The 21,502-nt window shown below is 41.2% G+C and overlaps 2 protein-coding genes across 2 annotated transcripts in view; one reads left to right on the top strand and one right to left on the bottom strand.

The window, feature by feature from the left end:
* LOC115262094 (sodium-coupled monocarboxylate transporter 1) overlaps nt 1–11,437 on the top strand; it is a 31,906-nt gene extending 20,469 nt beyond the window's left edge. The window contains exons 7-10 of the mRNA XM_029864073.2: nt 56–305; nt 362–742; nt 833–1,014; nt 11,044–11,437. Of these exons, the coding sequence (XP_029719933.1) occupies nt 56–305; nt 362–742; nt 833–1,014; nt 11,044–11,320 (1,090 nt within the window). The 3' untranslated portion in view covers nt 11,321–11,437. The remainder of the gene's footprint in view (nt 1–55; nt 306–361; nt 743–832; nt 1,015–11,043) is intronic.
* A 4,001-nt stretch (nt 11,438–15,438) lies between these two features.
* Nucleotides 15,439–21,345, bottom strand: LOC115268081 (exonuclease 3'-5' domain-containing protein 2-like). The gene is made up of 3 exons (XM_029876314.2): nt 21,236–21,345; nt 16,564–17,246; nt 15,439–15,655 (listed from the first exon to the last, which is right to left on the bottom strand). The coding sequence occupies exons 2-3, from the start codon at nt 17,172–17,174 to the stop codon at nt 15,445–15,447; spliced, it is 822 nt and encodes a 273-aa protein (XP_029732174.1). The 5' UTR covers nt 17,175–17,246; nt 21,236–21,345; the 3' UTR covers nt 15,439–15,444.
* Nucleotides 21,346–21,502: the final 157 nt, after the last annotated feature.

Here is a 21,502-nt window from a genome sequence, read left to right on the forward strand (position 1 = left end):
CGGCCCAGTATAAGCAGAGCAAATGATGAAAAAATAACATTCAGACTCGTTGCAGTTTCGACATTAATCCGACTACCCGGCATACGCTGTGGTCCCAGTTGATCGGTGGATTCGTCTATTGGTTGCAGACCAATGCCGTCAGCCAGAACATGATTCAGCGCTATCTGTCGCTGCCGTCGGTCAAAGCAGGCCGGAAAGCTCTCTGGATCTTCGTGTTCGGCGTGTGCATTCTGATGGCGCTGTGCAGCTACAACGGCCTACTGATCTACGCCACCTATCGGAACTGTGATCCGCTTACTACGAAGGTAAAATTTCAATAACCATATTGTTAGTCAGCTAACTTCACATATTCTTCCCGCAGTTGGCAAAGGCCAAAGATCAGCTGCTGCCGCTCTTCGTAATGGACATCCTAGGAGAGCTTCCGGGTCTACCCGGCCTGTTCATCGCCGGAGTGTTCAGTGCCGCATTGAGCTCCCTCTCAACCTGCCTGAACTCGATGTCGGCCGTCATTCTGGAAGATTTCGTAAAGCCGTTCGTCAAGAAACCTCTCTCGCCGAGGGCCGTCAACTGGATCATGAGGTCGGTGGTCGTTGGAGTGGGTGCCCTCTGTGCGGCGTTGGTCTTCGTGGTGGAGAAAATGGGAACGGTTCTGCAGCTGACCATGAGCCTGGAGGCCATCACCAATGGACCGCTGTTGGGAACGTTCACGCTCGGCATTCTGGTCCCATGGGTCGATGCAAATGTATGTTGTACCGAGGATGAAATATGTTTCATTGTCTTTGCATTCAATTAAGTTTTCTTATGATTCTGATCCTGAAATCAATCATTTCAGAGCGCACTGTCGGGTGGTATTGTCGGAGTCCTGTTCATGTCCTGGCTGAGTCTGAAGGCACAATATGCAGTGGCGACAGGAGCGATAGTGTTCCCTCACAAGCAGATGTCCGTCGAAGAATGCAGCTATGAGTTCGATCGTTCGCTGGTGAATGCCACTGTCAGCAGTTCCGTTACGGCAGAGTAAGTTTTTGCACAAAACATAGGGGTAGGCGGGGCATAATGAGCAGCTTAAGCATTTTGCCACCAAATCCAGTAAATTAAGTGCAAACAATGTGTAATTTTAACGTTCAATCCTCATTTGAACCTAAACTGACAAAAGCTAATCGTTGAAATTTCGAATAAAGTTATAAATGTTGTAAAATTTTATGTTTTTAAAAACGTATAAAATCGCGAGTTGCGTTTTGGGGGTGGGGCATAATGAGCACCCTAGGTGGGGCAGGATGATCAATACCAGTTTTGTACACAATCAAATGCTAATTGACTAATCTTGTCAATGATAAAGGATACCGGCAACAATCAATGAGAATTTGAAGGGATTACGGGGTTTATTTTGTAGGAAACTGTGGGGTTCCAAGGACTCTTCTATTGAGGATTTTTTTAAATGGTGCTAATATACAGATACTGAAGTTTTTAAGCTCATAAACTGAAAGTTACAGACAAAACCTTACTATATGCATCAAAACAGAGAAAACCAAAATTAAAATTTGTTTGTTGAAGATGTTTACCATTTTCATTATTTTTTCACCAGTTGCTCATTTTGCCCCACCCTACTATTAACTCTTTGAAGCATACTTTTTCAACAAAATAGTTATACAAATAGTTGAAAAGTGTTACATATACATCCAATTGGCTTAGGGAATATCAAGAAAATCGATAGATAGCCACTAAGTTGTGAATTCCATCCCAAAACCTTATTTTAGGTCACCTGATTCTTATAATATTTTCCCAGTACATGACCATTTTTCGCATTTTGATTAATTTTTCAAGGTAAACGGATTTTTTGACTAATGTTTTGCCATCAACTCATTGGATTTTAGATAATTAGGCTACAATCAAGCAATTTGTTTTGTTAATTTGAAGATTTACAGTGAAAATACAAGGTGCTCATTATGCCCCACCTGCTCATTATGCCCCGCCTACCCCTATTCATACAGCTTAAATTGTCGAATCTATCATTATTCTCCACTCATTTTTCTGAACTATCAGATTCCAAGGACAATTTACTATTGCAGTAAAGGGGACTGGGGGACAGTATAGGAGACATAAACCACGTAGACCAAATTTTGACCATCTCAGAGTCCTAACTCGTGGACTTTGGTCGGACCCTCCCCCTGCTCTAGGTCATCCAAGAACTTCCACGAGAAAAGGCCTTATGGTCTTACGAGTATAATCGATGGATTGTTATTACTTATGTTACAGATGCGGTGAAACATCCTACTGGTCTGTCTGTAACGAACAAATTTCCATAGTTGTTCTAGGTCCCCCAAGAACTTCCATAAATAAAGACCGTGAGATCAACAGACGTAATCAATGAATTGTCGTTACATTACTGATACGATGCACCATCCTACAGGTCCATGGATAATTATACTGTAGAAAACTGATTTCCAAAGTTATTTTAGGCCCTTCAAGAACTTCCGCGAGTGAAGGCCTCAAGATCTCCAAGCGTAATCAGTGGATTTGTTGTTACATTACTGGTACGGTGCAACATCGCACAGGTTCATGAAGCATGGTTCTGAATAGAACTAGTTTCTAAAAATATGCAAGGTCATCCAAGAACTTCCGCAAGTGAATACCATAAAAACTACAAGCGTAATCGATGGATTGTTCCTAACAAACAATCACTCATTGTACAAGTAACTGTACGGCGAAATAATTCAGCATGATGCTGAATAACATTTGGATAATTTTCAGTCACAACCTTTGTTCGGGTTTTGTTCACACAAATTTGGAGAAACTATAAAGCATAGTGTTGTGTACCACCTGAACTGTTTGTTGTTAAATGGTTTTACAACTATATAGTAAAGCTGTTATTCAGCTTTAGCAAAAATGATTAAAAATAAATAAAATGCAAAATTTGTCAATTTCCACGAGTGTTTAAGATTGGCGTTTATGCTGTGAACAACTATTGTGAAATAATAACTACACATATTGCTTATCCAGAGAAATCATCCAACCTGGTGGAGTGAAGAAAACAAAGAAGACCTGTTCCGAAAACGTCGAACTGCTGCACACTATAAAAAGCATGCACACAACCTTGCAACAAAAATAAATTGTCAAAAGTTTCAATTATGTTTCAAGGCGTTTAGCCACAGAGAACAAACATCCAAGCCTATAGAAAATTTTCTCGAATGCTGTGTAAGGATTTATTTTTTTTTAGCGTTGACAACACTAGCGTCACTTATACGGAAAATTGCCACAGTCAGTGGTGAGTACGCATATCTTGATAAGATTTATATTCACCACTGACAACAGCGTGGGATCTTTGCGACAGCAGCGCCACCACGAAGTTGCCACTTGTGTTGCCATTTCAAATGACCCTTAAATTCCTTACACAGTTTTGGAACTGGACTTGGGTGTCTGTTTTCTGTGGTTTAGCTTCATACAAAAAGTGCTGAAACTACACCAAGTTCAGTTTTAAAATAGGTTACATATTGTAGCAGAAATGGATCTTTAAAGACAACTTTTTTAGCAGTTGCCGCAACAAAACAAAGGAGCCACCATATAAGGGATTTAACCTTGGGGGCCGTACACAAATTACGTCACGCTTTTAGGGGGGAGGGGGTGTTGCGAAACGTGAAAAGTGTTTTAAATTATCGTTGTTAAAACCGATACAAAAGGTTCAACATTGGCTACTTTTTCAAATAAAAAAGCATTTGTACTGTAATGTGTACAGCATAATTTATAAATACTATTATAAAGCAACAATTCAGCATGCATGCTTGTTTGTGGCTGGCGATTGTTAGTTGGGTTGTACTTTTAGAACATTGTTCTGCTTCATGGACCTGTAGGATTTTGCAAATGTATCAGTAATGTACCAAAAAAAAAACCATTGATTACGCTTGTACACCTTAAGAAGAGACTTGTTAGAATCCCAAAATGGCCGCCACAATGGCCGACTTTAGGATCTACTCACGATTTCGAGGGCACAAATCTCTTCATAAACAAAACCAGCGCACCTGATCTTCTTATTTTAAGCTTATTACAAGTGAGCAAGAACAGAATAATAAAATGTTGTTTGTAGCTTGCTTCTTGAGATTTGTGCGTCTGAAGTTCTGATGCACTGTTGAAGCAAGATTTCAAGACGTTTGTCCTTGAGGCCTTTACTTGCGGATGTTCTTGGATTACCTTTGGCAATTAGTTCTCTAAAGTATCATGCTCCATGATTTTGTATGATAATGCACCGTATCAGTAATGTAACAACAATCCGTCGATAACGCTTGTAGATCTTCAAGTATTCACTCGCGGAAGTTTTTGAAGTCCTAGAATATCTTTCCTACAGACTATGCTCCATGGATATGTAAGGTGTTGCACTGTATTAACAATGAATCAACAATTCCGGCCACGGCAGTTCGTTCAAAGATTTCTCCTAAAATTTCTTCAAATGTTCCTCTATAATTCCAATCAGGGATTTCTCCAGAAGTACCTCTGAAGAACGCTTCAGGAGTTTCTTCAGAGATGTCTCAGATGATTGCCTTTAACCTTTTGGAACCGATTATTTTCGCCGCTGTCGACGCAACCTCGCTGGTGTGGAACACGTTTGTTATGCTCGGTTTCATCCTCCGGCTCCAAAGGGTTAAAGATTCATCCGCGAGGATTCAGGGATGCCTCATCCAGAAGTACCTTCAGGGACTCTTATAGGAGGTCCTTCAGAGATAAGTCATGAAGTTTCTTCAGCGGTTCCTTCTGAAGTTCCTTTAGGAACTCCATACCATATGATGTCCTTCAGTAATTTCTGCAGGAGTTCCTTCTGGGATTCTTTATAAATGCCTCATGGAGGGTTTTTAGATATTTTCCCATGAGGGGCTGTCCATAAACCACGTGGTCATTTTTTTTGAGACTTCTCAATCCCCCCCCCCCCCGCCGGGTTATTAGTCCATACAAAAAATTTTTTTCGTCCATACAAAATGGTCATATTGGCCGAACCCCCCCCCTCATGACCACGTGGTTTATGGACAGCCCCTGAGTTCTTTTGGGAATTTTCAAGGTATTCATACAGAACTTCCGAATTTTCACAAATAGTAGTTCTTTCGGGGATTGTTCCAGAAGTTCCTTCAGGATCTCTCCGGGAATTCCTTCACGGATCTCCCCAGTAGTTCCCGAAGTACTCAAAGAAACTCGCCTACAGTAGTTGCATAAAGAATTCCTTCAGAAGTTCTCTTAGATATTCCAACAGGAATTCTACAAGAACTAACTCCAGAGGTTTCATAGATTCTTCCAGGAGGATTCAGGAATCCCTCCAGGAGATCATCCATCAAGGGATGGATCAAGATGTTCCGTAAGGAATTCCTACCGGAGGTCCTTCAGAGATTCCTTCTACAATCTAGAAGCTCCGTTACGAATTCCTACAGGAGGTCCTTCAGAGATTCCTTAAGGAATTCATGCAGGAGTTCCTTCAGAAGTTTCTCCAGGATTTCCTTTTAGAGATTCTTACAGGAGGATCCAAAAATACATCCCAGAGAATACAAGAATTCCTACAGAAGTTCCATCAGGGATTAGTCCAAAAGCTCCTTTTAAGATTCATGCAGCAGTTCCTTTAGGGATTGTTTCAGAAGTTCCTTTAAAGATTCCCCAGGATACTTTAGGAGATTTTTCCAGAATTCAGGAATGGCTCCAGGAGTTCCTTCAAGGATTTGTTTAAGACTATAATTAGGCATATCTCCAAGATGTCCTTCAAAGATCTTTCTTGGAGTTTCTGTCAGAATTCCTCCAGGACTTCTTTCTGGAACTCCTCTTAAAAATCAATTGGGGATTCCACATGGAAATCTTGCGTATATTCTTCAATGATTCTTCTTGGAAATCCTTCGGAGATTTCTCTTTAAAATCCTTCCTTTCGTCGATTCCTCCTGGAAACTCTTCGGCGATTGCGCATGGAAATACTTCTGGGACTGCTTCTGAAATTCTTTGGGTATTCCTCTTGCAAATCCTTCGGGGATTACTTTTAAAAATCTTTCGGGGATTCTTCCATGAAACCCTTCAGAGATTCCTCCTGAATATCATTTGATTACTCCTCCTGGAATTCCTTTGAGGATTCCCGAAATTTCTGCAGGAATACTTTCGTAGATTCCTGCTGGAATTCATCCGGGGATTCCTCCTGGAGTTCCGTCGAGTACTCTTTCCTGAACTCCTTCGGGGATTTATCCTTAAATTCCTTGGAAGATTCCTTCTGGAAATCCTTCGTAGATTTCTCCTGCATTTTTTCGGAGATTACTCTAGAAATTCCTTCGGGGAATACTCCTGGAATTTTGTCAGGGATTCCTCCTGCAAATTCTTCGGAAATCTAACGGGGATTCCTGCTAGACTTCTCCTGCTGGAGTTCCTTTGGGAATTTCTGCTGGATGCTTTTCAGGGATTCTTTCAAAGATTCATTCAGGATTTTTCGGGAATCCCTTCGAGTTTCGATTACACTTAGAAATTCTTTGGGGATTCCTGCTGAATTCTTTTGGGTGCTAATCTTTCTGGAAATCCTTCGGGAATTCCTCCTGAAAATCCTTCGGGGGGTCCTGCTGGAAATCATTTGGAGTTTCCTCCTTCAATTCCTTTGGGGGTTATACTAGAATTCCTTTGGAGGTTCAATGAATATCTTTGAAACCTACTTCTCTACAGAACTATGCTCTATGGATATGTAGAATATTATCAGTAATGAACCAACAATTCCGGCCAGGTGGCGTTTACAGAGAAGAGCAAAGGGAGGTTGCAGGGGTGATTCAGGGAATACCAGGAAATCGCGGGGTCGTTTCAAGGGAGTTCCAAGGGACTTTAGGGGATTCCAGGGAGTCTCATGGGTGCTTCAGGAGGTTCCAGGTGGGGGGGAGGGGGGATTCCAGCTGGTCTAAGGGGCGTTTCAGGGGGTTTCATGTGCTTTTCAGGGGCTTAAAGGGGGTCTAAATGACATTTCAGGGGGTCTCAAGGAGTTCCAAGGGGCTCCAGGGGCTATGGTGGGTTTTAGGAGTTATTAGGGATGGGGTCCGAGGGGGTTATGAGGATTTAAAAGGCATATTCGGTGGATTTCAGAGGCGGATTATGGAGACGTTTTCGGGAGTTTCTGAGAGGATCAGGTGCGTTACATGGAGTCCGAGGGATTTCGGAGGCATTTCAGGAAATTTCAGAGAATGTCCATCGGGTTCCAGAAGCGTTACGCGGTCGTTTTTAAAGGTTTCGGAGGGTCTTAGGTGCGTTAGATGAGGTCCGAAATGGTTTTAGGGGGATTTCGGAGACTTTTCTGGAAGTTCCGGAGGATTTTCAGAGACTCGTTCACAAAAACACTTGAAATCCCTTGAAACGCCCTGAAATGCTTTGAAACGCCCCTGAAACCTTTATAATCCCCATTGGAATGTCCGTGAAATCATCTTACTCCATTTGAAATGCATCTGAAACCTCTTTGCTTTAACGATGTTTCCCCTTTAAGGGTTAAACCCGCCTGATATAACCCTCTCCTGAGATGCCTCGAATCACCCCTGAAACCTCAGTAATCCCATTGAAATGCCTTTGAAATTATTATAATCATTTTTAAATTCCCCTGAAATTTTTTGGAATGCCTCTGAAACGCTCATAAAACCTTAAGGAACGCCCTGAAACCGTTCTTGAAACCCTTTGAAACCCTTTCAAATGCCTCGCGAATTCCATGAAACGCCCCAAAACCCTTTGTAACGCCAACGCAACCTGACGAAATACCTATAAAAGGGCACTGAAACCCCATGAAATAACCTAACCTAACCTGGCCCCATGAAGCCCACTGTTTTTGCGCTCTCTGGGAACCTCTTGGAAATTCCCTTGACTCCATCTCAAATTCGCAAGAGCAAGACCTGTTCTAGCGTACTAAATAGACGAGTGCACCGATGAACTGAATTCATCGCGGTCCGAGAATTTTGACACTACAGCGGGGTCGTTCCCAATCAGAATTGTTCAATTCTGATTGGAAATCTTTCACTTCTGATTGGAAGCGACCCCGCTGTAGTGTCAAAATTCTCGGACCGCGATGAATTCAGTTCATCGGTGCACTCGTCTATTGAGTTATCCACCGATGAACCGAATTCACTCGGTCTGATAATGTTGACACTCTAGAGCGGGGCCATTTCCAATCAGAATCGTCCATATCTGATTGGAAACGACACCGCTGTAGCAGTGAATCAAAATTCAACCATCGCGCAACAATAATGACAATGTCGCAACCTGTATTTGTTGCGACAAACAAACCCATGCGACATAAGTTTGTCCCAACTTGAAAATAATGGGATTAACATCGTACACCACGAGTTTAGAGATTTTTAAGCCTTGCATTGCGATTTTCGAGCGGTAACTTCGAATCGGTAAACACTGCAACTCTGGTGAAGCTCTATCATCAAACAGTTTCGACTTTGGGTTAGCAATAATTGATTATTCACGAGTTGAAAAGTACGCAACAAATTCAGCTTCCGTTTTGTCTGCAACAAAAAATTTCGAGATCATGTCATTATCTGTTACCAGTAGGGATAAAGAGTAATCGTCGCACCTTCTTTGTTGCTTGTTTTGTGCCTCTTTTGTCTGACAATTCTCTTCACTGCGCTGTAGTGTTGAAATTCTTAGATCGAATGAATTTGGTTCATCGGTGAATAACTTCATAAAAGTCCATTGACGCGCTACTAGATGAAAAGAGCGTCATTCTATTCACGTTCCAGCAGAGCCGTGTTACCTAGGAAGCCCTGTTATCTAGGAAGCCATGGACTTATCCATCGATGAACCGAATTCACTCGGTCCAAGTGACACTAGAGCGAGGTCATTTCAAATCAGAGATTATGATTGGAAACAACCCCAAAGTTCTCGGACCGAGTGAATTCGATTCATCGGTGGATAAGTTCACAAAACGAATTCATTTATTTTTTTGTAAATTCGGTTAGGGAAATTCTGTCACATTACATCTTTCTACAGCACAGACAAACAGACGTAACTCTTAGAGGAAATTCATCAAAAACTTTTGCCCGGTGTCATTTTCATGAGCACACTGCCACCTGTTTTTAGAACCGTGCGCGACACTGTCGGCCATGATGGATTTGGATTTGACGTTTTGCTGACACGCACACTACTACACAAATTGCCTGTAATTTTCGTTTGCATCATTCAGCAACGTGTACACTGGCAAACGTCAAAACGATCGAACACTAGCGCATCTGGTGGAACGATCGCGCAAATCAGATGAAATTTGAATTGATCGTTAAATGCATGTGCCAAGCCGTATTGAAGAGTGTTACGTCTGTTTGTTTGTGGTTTCATAGATTCTTCCAGGAGGATTTAGGAATGCCTCCAGGAGATCATCCATCAGGGATGGATCAAGATGTTCCGTCAGGAATTCCTACAAGAGGTCCTTCAGAGATCCCTTCTAGAACCTAGAAGTTCAGTCATGAATTCCTACATGAGGTCTTTCAGAGATTCCTTTAGGAATTCAAGCAGGAGTTCTTTTTCCACGATTTCCTTCAGAGGTTCTTACAGGAAGATCCAAGGATACCTCCTGGAGAATGCAGGGATTCCTGCAGAAGTTACTTCAGGGATTAGTCCAGGAGTTCTTTCTAAGTTTCCTGCAGGAGTTTCTACAGTGATTCCTCCATAGGATGCTTTAAGGATTCCTCCATGTTTTTTTTCCGGGAGAATTCGGAGATGGCTCCAGGAGTTACATCAGGGTTTCTTCAGAATTTCCTGCAGGAGCTTCTGTTGGAATTCTTCCAGGAGTTTCTTCAAGGATTTCTTTTGGTCTATAATTAGGCATATCTTTAAGATGTCCTTGAAAGATCTTTCTTGAAGTTCCTATAAGAATCGACCATTGATGCAAGCTTTTCCGCTACTTACCGTATCAAAACAAAGGCGGCACCGTATATTGGCGGCATGGTATATTAACTGTAGCACTGTGACAGCAGTCGAGTTCCGTCAAACAGACAATGCTACGGTGGCGCTATCTGTCCGCTTCATAGCGGCCGTTTTAGTTATTTTAGTGATCCATTGTTCCAGGATTTCAGGGAATCCTCCAGGATTTCTTTTTGGAATTCGTCTTGAAATCATTCGGGGATTCAGCCTGGAAATCTTTCGAAATACTTTCTTGAATTCTTCGGGTATTCTTTTTGCAAATCCTTCGGGGATTCGTTTTGAAAATCTTTCGGGGATCCTTCCTGGAAACCCTTCGGGGATTCCTTCTAGATATCCTTCGATGGTTCCTCCTGGAGTTTCTTTGGGGATTCCTGGAATTGCTGCTGGAATACGTTTGAGGAATCCTCCTGAAATTCCGTCGGGAATTCTTCCTGGATTTTTTTGGAGGATTCCTCCCTAGATTCCTCCTTGAATTCCTTCTGGAAACCTTTCGCATATTCCTTCTGCAAATTCTTCGGGGATTCCTCCTGGATATTCTCGGATAATTCCTCTTGCAATTCCTTCGGGTATTTGTCCTAGAAATCCATCGGGGATTCCTCTTCGACTTCCTTAGGGACTCCTGCTGGAATTCTTTCGGGTTACATTCAAAGAATCTTTCTGGAAATTCTTTGGGCATTCCTCCTGGATATCCTTCGATGGTTCCTCTTGCAATTCCTTCGGATTTTTTTTCCTGGAATTCCACTTAGGATTGCTCCAGGAAATCATTCGGAGTTTCCTCCACCAATTTCTTTAGGGGTTCCTGCTGAAATTTCTTTGGGGATTTTTCTAGAATTCCTTTAGGTATTCCAGCCTTTGGCATATCAACAATGTAAAAATAGCATCACTTCAGCTTATTATGCAGCATTTGGTTTTGTTCAGCTGAGAATGTTATAAACCAGCAATAATTCGACATGCACACTTATTTATGACTTTGAATTGTTCCTTGAGTGTTTTCTTGCATCGGCCTTATTCAACACAGACATTCTCAGAAGTAGTCATAAGCAGTGAAAAATGTCATTCTAAATTTTCGGTCATAGGAAAATTCTATCACATTATATCTTTCTACCATACCTCATTCACATTATATCTTTCTACCATAACCTCATTCCGTTTCAGTGAAATTTTCCCGCTGTTCCGGATATCGTACATGTGGTACACCTTCCTGGGGGCGGTGGTCACCATCGTGGTATCGATCTGTTGTACGTTCATCTTTGGACGCAATGATCCGAAAACGGTCGCGCCTGATCTGATGGCCGGATTCGTTCGACGGTACGTATACCGGGGCGAAGACGATGGGAAAAGCAATTCCGGCAAGATGGCGCAGAATCATCATGACCACCACCATGACGATGGTAACGGAAAGCTGGCGTTGGTGAAGGAGTCCCAACTTTAGGATGGGATTGTTGTCCCATTATTGTGACCATAAGGTATGTGTTCCTATGTATACTAACTTTACATTGAAATTTGCTTTTCATGGGAGAATTTGTTGACACATTAAAAAAGTTGACGAAGAAAAGTTGGTTAATGCGAGAAATTGTTTTGAAGAATCCCTATTCTCCTTTCAAAAGCATTGTCCAAGGATTCTTGAAAATTCTGTTTGGAATTTATCTGAAAATTATTCTAAGCAATTCCATTGAAAATGCACCTACATATTTGGGAATGCGTTACGAAATGCAATAGGCCTTTTCAGTTGACAGGTCCGTGTATGCCACTGTTTACAACTCTAGATTGAGTTTAAATAAGGGCGAAAGTAACTTGAGAGAGTCATCGACTCTCTCTTCTTCAAATTAAAGTGACAAGATGCTAGTAAGGTCGCACTTTTTGGTCATAAATCGCTAGGTTGCGATGCAATCTAGCGTCTAAGTGTAAAAAAGTTCAATTGAATTTGCATCTTGTCACTTTAATTTGCAGAAGAGAGAGTCGATGAAGAGAACTCTCTCATGTTACTTTCGCCCATATTTAAACTCAATCTAGAACTGCCGAAAAAAGGCGCAAACGCTGAACTGTCATTTTCATAGGACAACTGTCAAATACCCCCAAAATCAGCTGAGTTTAAACGTCTTCTGATTAGGCCTATTGAACTTGACATGTGGTGTCAAAATCTGTCAAAACCTTGGGTAAAATCTGGATGAATGGGACTTGTTTTTTTTTTTCATTTCCTGCAGCATTTTTTCAAGTGACTTAATCGATTCTAAACCGATCTATACACGCTAACCCTCAGTTACCCAGATTGGTGTCAAAGCGACCCAGATTGAGCAAAACTGCAGTTACTCTAAACTGAGTAAAGGCACCTTTACTCAAATCTGGGTTACTGATGTTGGTGGCAAAATCTGGGTAACCGGTACCCAGCTCCTCCGGGGCCTTGATTTAGTTAATTTATTTCTAATTTAGATTTTGAACAAAAAGCTCCCAATTTCCATGTGATGATCACTTACCTGATACAGAAAAACAGTTCCCCGAAAGAATTTCATTGTTTTTCCGTCATTTATCCGCATAATTTTCGTGGAAACATCCATAATTTCCAGCCTTCTCCTTACCGCTGCCATATTCTCAAGCCGGAAAATGACAAAGTGCCGAATACCCAAATCTTTACCCAGATTCAAGAGATCTGGGTTTTCGGGTTACCCGGATTTTGACAACTGCTAACTAGATGAAAATCCGGGTAGAATCGACCCCGGCGATGGGTAGTTTCAGGTTAGCGTGTACCCAGTGCTGTGATTTTTCGCGACCATCACGAGATAACCCAACTAACAATCACTCAGTTTACAAGCACCTTTACGACGAATTGATTCAGCATGATGCTGAATAACATTTGGATAATTTTCAGGCACAACCTTTGTTCGGGTTTTGTTCACACAAATTTGGAGAAACTTTAAAGCATAGTGTTGTGTAACAACTGAAATGTTTGTTGTTAAATCGTTTTACAAATACATAGTAAAGCTGTTATTCAGCTTTAGCAAAAATGATTAAAAATAAAAAAAATGCAAAATTTTTCAATTTCCACGAGAGTTTATAATTGGAACTTAATGCTGAGAACAAATATTGTGAAATAATAACTACACATAAATTTACCTAAATCCAGATTCGAACTCGAGACCCGTCGATTGCCAGCCGCATGCCTTCCTATCTGCGCCATCCTAGAGATGATGAATTGCAGCGCTCAAATCAAAACATAAACTTCCCGTGGTTTAATAATGATCAGACTCTGACTCCTATACAGCAGTGGTGAATTACCACAACATTATGGTTAACGACTGAACAACAGATTAATTCAGCTGTTGTTCGGTAAAAAACACGTGTTTTTCATCATGTACTCTGAGTCGAAGTATGATGAAACGAAAGCGCTTATTTGACTTGTGAAAAACACATTATACAGATACATGTCCTAATTTTTACATGAACTTAACAAGAAGTAGAAAAAAGTATTGTTAAACTATGTTGTAAAGGAATTACTGCGTGTCGAATAAAAATCTTATTAAACGCTTGAAAAGTGTTTTAAATTATCATTGTTTATACCAATACGAAAAGTTGAACATTGGCTACTTTTTCATTTGAAAAAGCATTTGTATAGTAATGTGTACAGCATAATTTTAGTCCAGCTATAATTACTATTATAAAGCAACAATTCAGCATGCATGCTTGTTTGCGGCTGGCGATTGTTAGTTGGGAATCGCAAGTTTTGATTTATGGTTCAGCCTTCCCAAGACTTGGGATATGAACCAGTTGACATATTACGTCCGAAATGAGAAGCATTTTGTGAATTTCATCCATTGTCTCTTTGTGACGATGGCAGTTGCTAAGTATGCTTCAGGCAGGTTGCGAGAGAGTCAATCTCTCGTGCTGCTGTTTCCTACAACAAAAGCTTATTAAGAAGAGAGTCATGACAATCACATCCGTATCAGTGGTGATGGTCGCAGAATGAGGATAGTGGCTGACGTTTGTGAGATTCATTCTTTTCTGGCGTTAGCAACTGCAGAGAGAGCTAAATAATTTGTTAGCGCAAAGACACTGTGATATAAGGCAATCTAGCGTTCATCACCCTTCTCTCTCAAGCAGTCACAGAGGATAGCAATGTTTTGTTTAAGGCCGGACGGGACGGTGGTTGAATCGACCGCCATTGCTCTGTTATTAGTAACATGCAAATCTCAACTTCTACTTCATATTAATGATTAGAAATTTGATCGTTCATTTGCTCACTCGTGATGCATAATCGACTAAAGTTTCAGCTACGTCAGTGCAGTGCAAATTGATATTTGCTTCTTAAAAATCGCGAGGCAAATTGTTAGAAAGAGAGGGAAGATAGGAAAAAATACACGTCGTCCCGTGCGGCCTTAATATTTTCATAGGGAAACGTTTCCGTATGAAAACAAACCTATCCTCGGGAGCGAAACAGAGAAAGGTGATCAAACGTCAGATAGCCTTATGGGTTTTTATAAGTGTTGGAGTGCACGCAAAAACGGCTACGCTCAAAAATGTGTTCGGCCTGCACATTTTTAGTAAACATCCATGCCGCACATGACTGTGTTGGAAACACACATTTTTTTAAAATTGCTCGTACGCTCACATGAGCATGTATTTTGCAATAATTTCGACATGGCAACCTCACTGGGTTTATAAACCACCTTCAAATACCGAAAAATATTGATATTTTGCAAAAATGTGAGCGTACGAGCAATTTAAAAAAAAAATTGTGTTTCCAACACAGTCCCTGTGCGGCATGGGCGCTACTCAAAAATGAGAGTTTTTATTTTAGAGAGTGACTAGGACGGTGATGGTTCGCGGAACTGAGTGAAACTTTACACGGAGAAACTGAAAAACTCAAAATTAGGTACTTTTAAACTCAATTTTGAGTTCTTTTTCATCTCCCTTTTCATGCGCTCTTTCTGTTGTTGTCAGAGAGTGAAGAGAGAAACAGCCCAACTTTTGCAGTTCCGTGCGTCAAGCCAAAACTGAGTTTCTAGCACAGTACTCAAATTTGAGTGAATACAACCTAGTCAAAATTTCGGTTGGGTGGAAAAAACGTAAAATTAGGTATTTTTTTCACATGGAAGCAAGCGGGAACAACCCAACAAAAACATCGATTCCATCAACTCAAAATTGGCTTGACGCACGCAACCCCGAAGTTGGGTGGAAAGAACTCACTTTTGGGTAGTTTCGTCTCTCCGTGTATGCTGAAATCTTTCATAGCAATTGTTTAAGAGATGTCTCCATTTTGACCTCCAGGAAGTTTTTTAAAAATTTGTTCAGTTATATCTCAAATTTTCCAGAAAGATACAATAACTTTGTTTTTCATTAAACATTTTTATTTCATAACAATTCTATCCATTTTGAGCATAAAACAAACTATGCATATTTTTGGCTTCAATAATTCTACAATAATTAATATTTCAACAAAAATACATGACTTGAAATTGGCAGTGAGAGTGCGGACAACTAGTTCAACTTAAGAGCCTGAACAATTCAGATATGGAATTTCACCGAACCCTTCATTATCTTCGGACCTTTTCTCCGTTTTTATCAAAATTCTGTATACAAATGTCCCTGTAGTTGCTGGTGCTGCCGTGGGTCTACCCGCAATCGCTTAATCGGAAGTGGCCGCATCTGTGGTGTCAGATTGGATCGAGGATGCCTTTTCCGCGGTTTCTTCTGAGGCGGTTCGCTTGACTGCTTCTCAAGTGTTGGAACTGCGGGTGGTTTAAAGCAAACATCCAGAAACGGATCCATTTCACTGCAATAGAGTATGGTACTAACTAGAGTGATCTTGAGAATTAAGAAGGATGTTATGCTTCAAAGCATATCTTTGCCCATCATACAGCTTCTCATTTCAAGAATGAATTGCCTTTGAACTAGTTCATTTTCTTTAAAAACAGCGCCGCTCAAGCGTCAAATTAATGAACGAATGCATCGGTTCACTAGCTAGAGAAACTGGGTCAATTCAAATAAATTTAACATTGAGAAAATGTTGACTTTGTATGTAAAATCTACTTCCACTTAACAATAAGTTCATTCTTATCAATTTTACATGATCACTTCCTGTAGTTCCCTCTTCTAGTTTCTCTCTCTAGTTCGTCATTCATTTTAAGTGAATCTTCTTGTGGCCATCAAACGAGTGAACATGTGGAATCAGTGCACGTGTTCACTCATTTGTTTTAGACGGAACTGTGTTGAAGAGAAGTTGGATAAATGTGGATGAATTTGACGTTGAGAAAAATTGGGAAGATTTTTCTTGTTATTATTATTATTATTATTACTTTATTATAGGGATTCTCAGCCCTTGGCTGGTTTATCTCCTGTTTTTCTTATTGAAAAAATGCAAAAGTGACAGTTGCTTCATTCTCACTCACGCTAGGTGAACTCTGGCCTATGGACCAATGCTTGTGTTCATTCGTTTGACTTTTGGGCGGTGCCGTGTTATCTAGGTGACCATGGACTTATCCACCGATGAACCGAATTCATCGCGGTCCGAGAATTTTGACACTAGAGCGGGGTCTGTTCCAATCAGAATCGTCCAATTCTGATTGGAAACGGCCCCGCTCTAGTGTCAAAATTCTCGGACCGCGATGAATTCGGTTCATCGGTGGATAAGTCCATGGCAACGAGTTCAATTTCAAGTCTAAAGAAACAGGATGAACTTACCGTAACTCTATTCTCTCGTTCAACGCCCGGAAAATCTCCAATCCCACGATGGCATCCTTCGAAGCGTAATCGATCTGTCTCGCTTTCAGCTGAGGTTTTTCCCAATTGGACAAGGCGACTTGCCGCTTTTTGACCATCTCAAACCCAAGCACACTTTTCGCCAGTGCCTTCAAGCCGTAAGGTGGCGAAATGTCCAGGTGGTGTGCCAACGTTTGCAAATCTACTGTTCCTTGAACGGCGAGACCGTAATCGTGGTGCAGCTTGCTGCCATCACCGAGCGGTTCAACGCCTACTTTGAGGATACGAGAGTCATCTAGTAGGTCTCTCAGTTCCTGTGGAATATCGCTCAATAGCGTCAACTGGATCAGTAGGCATAGGCCTGCGGCGGACGCCAACTGGAGCAGGGCTACCTTTCGGCGGTGACCCTTGGGATCGGTCATGCATGTGGACCACCATTCGCAATCGAATCCAAGCACTGGATAGTCCTCACAATGCTGTTTAAGTTCGTGGAGTAATTTCTGGCAGGAGTTGTAATTTCCCACAACGTGAACTTTGTAGCTGCTGAAATCGATCGATTTGATAGACGGAGACGCACAAACGTTGTCAGCCATTTTATGGGATGAAAAACTTCGGATTGCTGTTTTTGGTTGTTATGCCTCTGGTCGATGAAGATTTCAGGCTTTCTAAAATTGGCAGATGGAAGATAAATCAAATTTTCATTCATAACATGAGGAATTAGCTGATCGGAAACGTCTCGGGAGGATTTTATTTGCATCTTAAGAAAAAATCAATTGTTTATTGAATAAAATATTGCTATTCTCTACAGCCTAATCAAAAGAGCTATTTTGTCTGAGAATAACTTGATTCTATTGGGTTTCATTCGTTTCATTTCCTTTGCGTAAATGGTAATGCACAGATGTTTTCGTGACGATGTTTTTAATGATATTAGTTCTGCCCGTAACGTGGATAGATCACCTTAGAATGGTACGTTGCGGTGTAAGATCTACCAAATCAAATTTTGATCTTGATATTTACCGTATTTTTAAATATTCCAAGATCAAAGTTTGATGCTCTTTTCCTTGTGTTTTGTAGTATTTGTGTTTCAATGTACTGCTAATTAGCATTTTATTTCAGCAGGATTCAGGTAAATGTATCGTACGATATAAATAATATTTTAAAAATATGTAATTGTGGCGTACGTATCACTAATATGTAGCTTATTTCACGTACGATGTTAATATTATTTTATATTTCAGATTATCAACCGAAGAATCTAGTAATTCAACCAAATGCCAACAAGATTACGAGGAATCCAGGATGAATTGGGCAGACAACTGATTCGAAGCAGTCTAACAATGGTGTGCCTGAACGTTAACCAAGCGTATCCTTTGGAGTTTACCCTTCCACTAACAACACCCAAATTCCTATGACACCTAGGCCTGAGAGATCATAGAGTTGTCTACATTTTTCATAGGTGTCCAAAACTAACCATCCTTTCCCATTCCACAGCAGTCGCAAGGACGTAGCCAGGACAGTGCTCGACCATTGGAGGATTGCGTCAGTCTTGTCTAAGAGTCAGAGATTAGTCCCAAATCTTTGTGCTTTGGTTCGGACAGGAAGGAGGCAACCCTCATAACAGCGGTCTAGGACTGTACCACCTACGAATTTGTGCGACTCGCTTAATGCTAATGCTAATGCTAATGTTTTTAATGATATTAGTTCTAAGTGTTACTTATGTTTCTCTGTGTTCACATTATTTAAAAAAGACACGGACACGTTTAGTACTTCCAGTGAGCTATTCGCTCTTTGAAGGAAGCACGACACTAGACAACGGACTAGCATGCAACGCCCAGTGGCACAGCCGAAAACTTTTCCTGACAGCTGCGGCGGGAATCGAACCCGCGCTCCTAGCATGATGCGACTAAATGCTTGGTGACACTAGCCGCACGACCACGAAGCCACACAATTTTTGGGTTAGAGCACCTTTAACGGTGCGCTTCTATACCCCGTTTGGCAGCCCTCCATCATTGCAGCAAACTTTACCTGTCGCTGCTGGATGCGCTCGCAAAATAGTAGCGCTATGGGTGGGTGACCAAATATAGTAGCGGGACAGTTGCGCTGCTAAAAATTCTATGGGAATATGACAGCCCTCCCGATACGAATCAGAGTGACTAATTTGATTGCTACCGGTGTGGAAAAGGGTGGTTAAGTCAAAATGGTAGCGCTGTGTGGGTTGCTCGAATAGTAGTCGCCGTTAATGTTGCTCTTAGGATACCTTAAACGACAGAGAAACAGACACTTAGAACAAATTTCATTAGAAAACATCGTCACGAAAACGCAATCGCCCAATGCTAAAGCTACTGTTCTTGGCCGGGGCACCACTAGATGGCGGTAGTGAGCAAACGTCAAACAGGAGCAAAAACGACACCAGCGCCGCGAGTGGCCAATCGACCTTCTATTTATTGACAACTGTGCAAACGCTGATTGGTGGACGCGGTGTATACTAGAGACTGTATATACAGAGACACGCAAAGACGACTTCTTTTGATTGTTGTTGTTCTTCTTCGCCAGACTTTCACACTAAGATCATCTCGGTATTTTCCCCATCTTTTTACTGAGTTCTCAACAGCAGATTTAACTCGGTACGCTCGGTTATTTATTTTGCGGATATTCTGTAAATGAGTTACCGAGCTCAGCTCACAAACTGTCAAAAGTTACTGAAGCACGGTAAATATCGTTACTGGTGAACGGTAAATACGATTACCGAGTGTACCGAAATAAATCTGCTGTTGAAAACTCAGTAAAAAGATGGAAAAAATACTGAACTCAGTGAAAAAATTACTGAGCTGGAACATCTGAATCTTAGTGTGTTGTTTTCATAATTTTGCTGGCTTGCTCGATAGGTAGCCGATTTGACAGTTCGATAGGTAGATTTGGTTTCACTCTTTACGGGACTGTGTTATAAACAGACTGTAGTGTATACTAATAATCCTACATTATAGAGATCTGCGGAGGCGGCCATTGTGAGCCAATCGTGCAGAGAGAACTGTCAAAGTGTGAGCCAAATGAACATGCTTATCGTTCGTAGGAAGGCGTCGTTTGAACGGTATTGCAATCGGAACTAAATAAATTAAAATTATTTATTTTTAATATAGAGATATTGGCGGCATATGTCCTCTCTCCTCTTCTTCTTCTTCTTGGCGTAACGTCCTCACTGGGACAAAGCCTGCTTCTCAGCTCAATTCAATGAGCACTTCCACAGTTTTTAACTGAGAGCTTCCTCTGCCAATGACCATTTTGCATGTGTATATCGTGTGGCAGGCACGAAGATACTCTATGCCCAAGGAAGTCAAGGAAATTTCCTTTACGAAAAGATCCTGGACCGACCGGGAATCGAACCCGTCACCCTCAGCATGGTCATGCTGAATACCCGTGCGTTTACCGCCTCGGCTATATGGGCCCCATATGGGCGGCATATGTATGTTCAGTAAAAAGATAAAAAATTATTAATTCTGCTTGCAAAAGCTCATGCTTATGACGACACTTTTGTTGCTGAACTTGTCGAAAAAACTTCCATTGCTGCTTCTTGCTTCACTTCTGCCGATATGATTAGCGTAACACTTTTGCAATGAATTTCAGATTTCTTAGATTACTCCGCTATTTCAACAAAATTTTGAAAAAAAAAATTCTACCATAATTAGAAAATGTAAACAAAACAACTTGAACCACAACGAAGTCACGCACAAAGTTTGAACATCTAGCTTTGTAGCAAGTGTTGGCAGCTGTTGTAAACAAAACAAACAGCGTTGCCGAATCGACGTATGTAACTTCCGCTCATCTCTATGTAGAGGATTTCTAGTGTATACCTGCTACACTCCAGATTTTCTAAGCGCTGCACGGTGTAGAGAATGAGATAGGCTAATAATATTGATGTTTAGATTGGTTCATTTGAAAACTTTAGTAGGCGATGATTTTCAGGAGGAAAAAATATCAGTTTTGTGACGGAACTTGTAGAAGACGGACAAAAACGCAATGATTAAAAATTTAGTTATGTAAAAAAAAAACGTCTTATTTTATCTCACTGAAAAGCTCCTGAACTTCATTCAACAATACCACATTGGGTCACGACACACGGCACCGCGCATGAAAGTGCTACACCGGTGCAGCAAGAAAATCAAAAACGAACATTTTCGGTGCAAAAGTGCTGCACCGATGTAGTACCACTGCAAAAACGAAAACGACAATAGAAAAAGGGCAGAGTTGCCATTCTTTATATTTTTATTCTTTGCTTATTTCGTATATTTTGTCCGCCTACTTGCGGAAATCCCCCACAGTGTATCCCAATCCCAAACTCTGGACGAACATTTGAAAAGGGCCTATCTGCTTTGCGTAAACAAACATGTTTTTGTCTCTGTAGGGCCCATCTGCATCCACCCACGCACGTCAACACCCTTATCAGAAAGAGTGTTCTTCAAGCTATCTGTTAAGGGTGTTGATGTGCGTGGGTGGATGCAGATGGGCCCTACAGAGACAAAAACATGTTTGTTTACAAAAAGCAGATAGGCCCTTTTCAAATGTTTGCCCAGAACTGTGAGCGCGGCAAAATCGAGACATTACTGTAAAATGTCAAACTCTTCAAACCATGTAAACCATGTCAACAAAACCATTTTACCTGTTGATAGAGGCGGAACTTGTTCAAACTTTTTGAGTATATTATAATTTTGGGTAGTCCGCCCGCGATTCCCTAGAAGCACTTCGTTAAAATTAAATAAAACCAGTTATTGCGATTTTTTTTTTCACTTAGACTTCAGTGCAATAAATTTCGTCGTTCTCCTATTTCGCTTTCGATTTCGCTGTCGCTCTCTGCTGCCGGTCTTTAGCAACTCGCCCGATATAATGACAGATTTCGCCGGCCGTCTCAATGTTTACACATTTCTCT

This window comes from Aedes albopictus, chromosome 3 (genome assembly GCF_035046485.1).
Source record: "Aedes albopictus strain Foshan chromosome 3, AalbF5, whole genome shotgun sequence".
Classification (NCBI taxonomy): domain Eukaryota; kingdom Metazoa; phylum Arthropoda; class Insecta; order Diptera; family Culicidae; genus Aedes; species Aedes albopictus.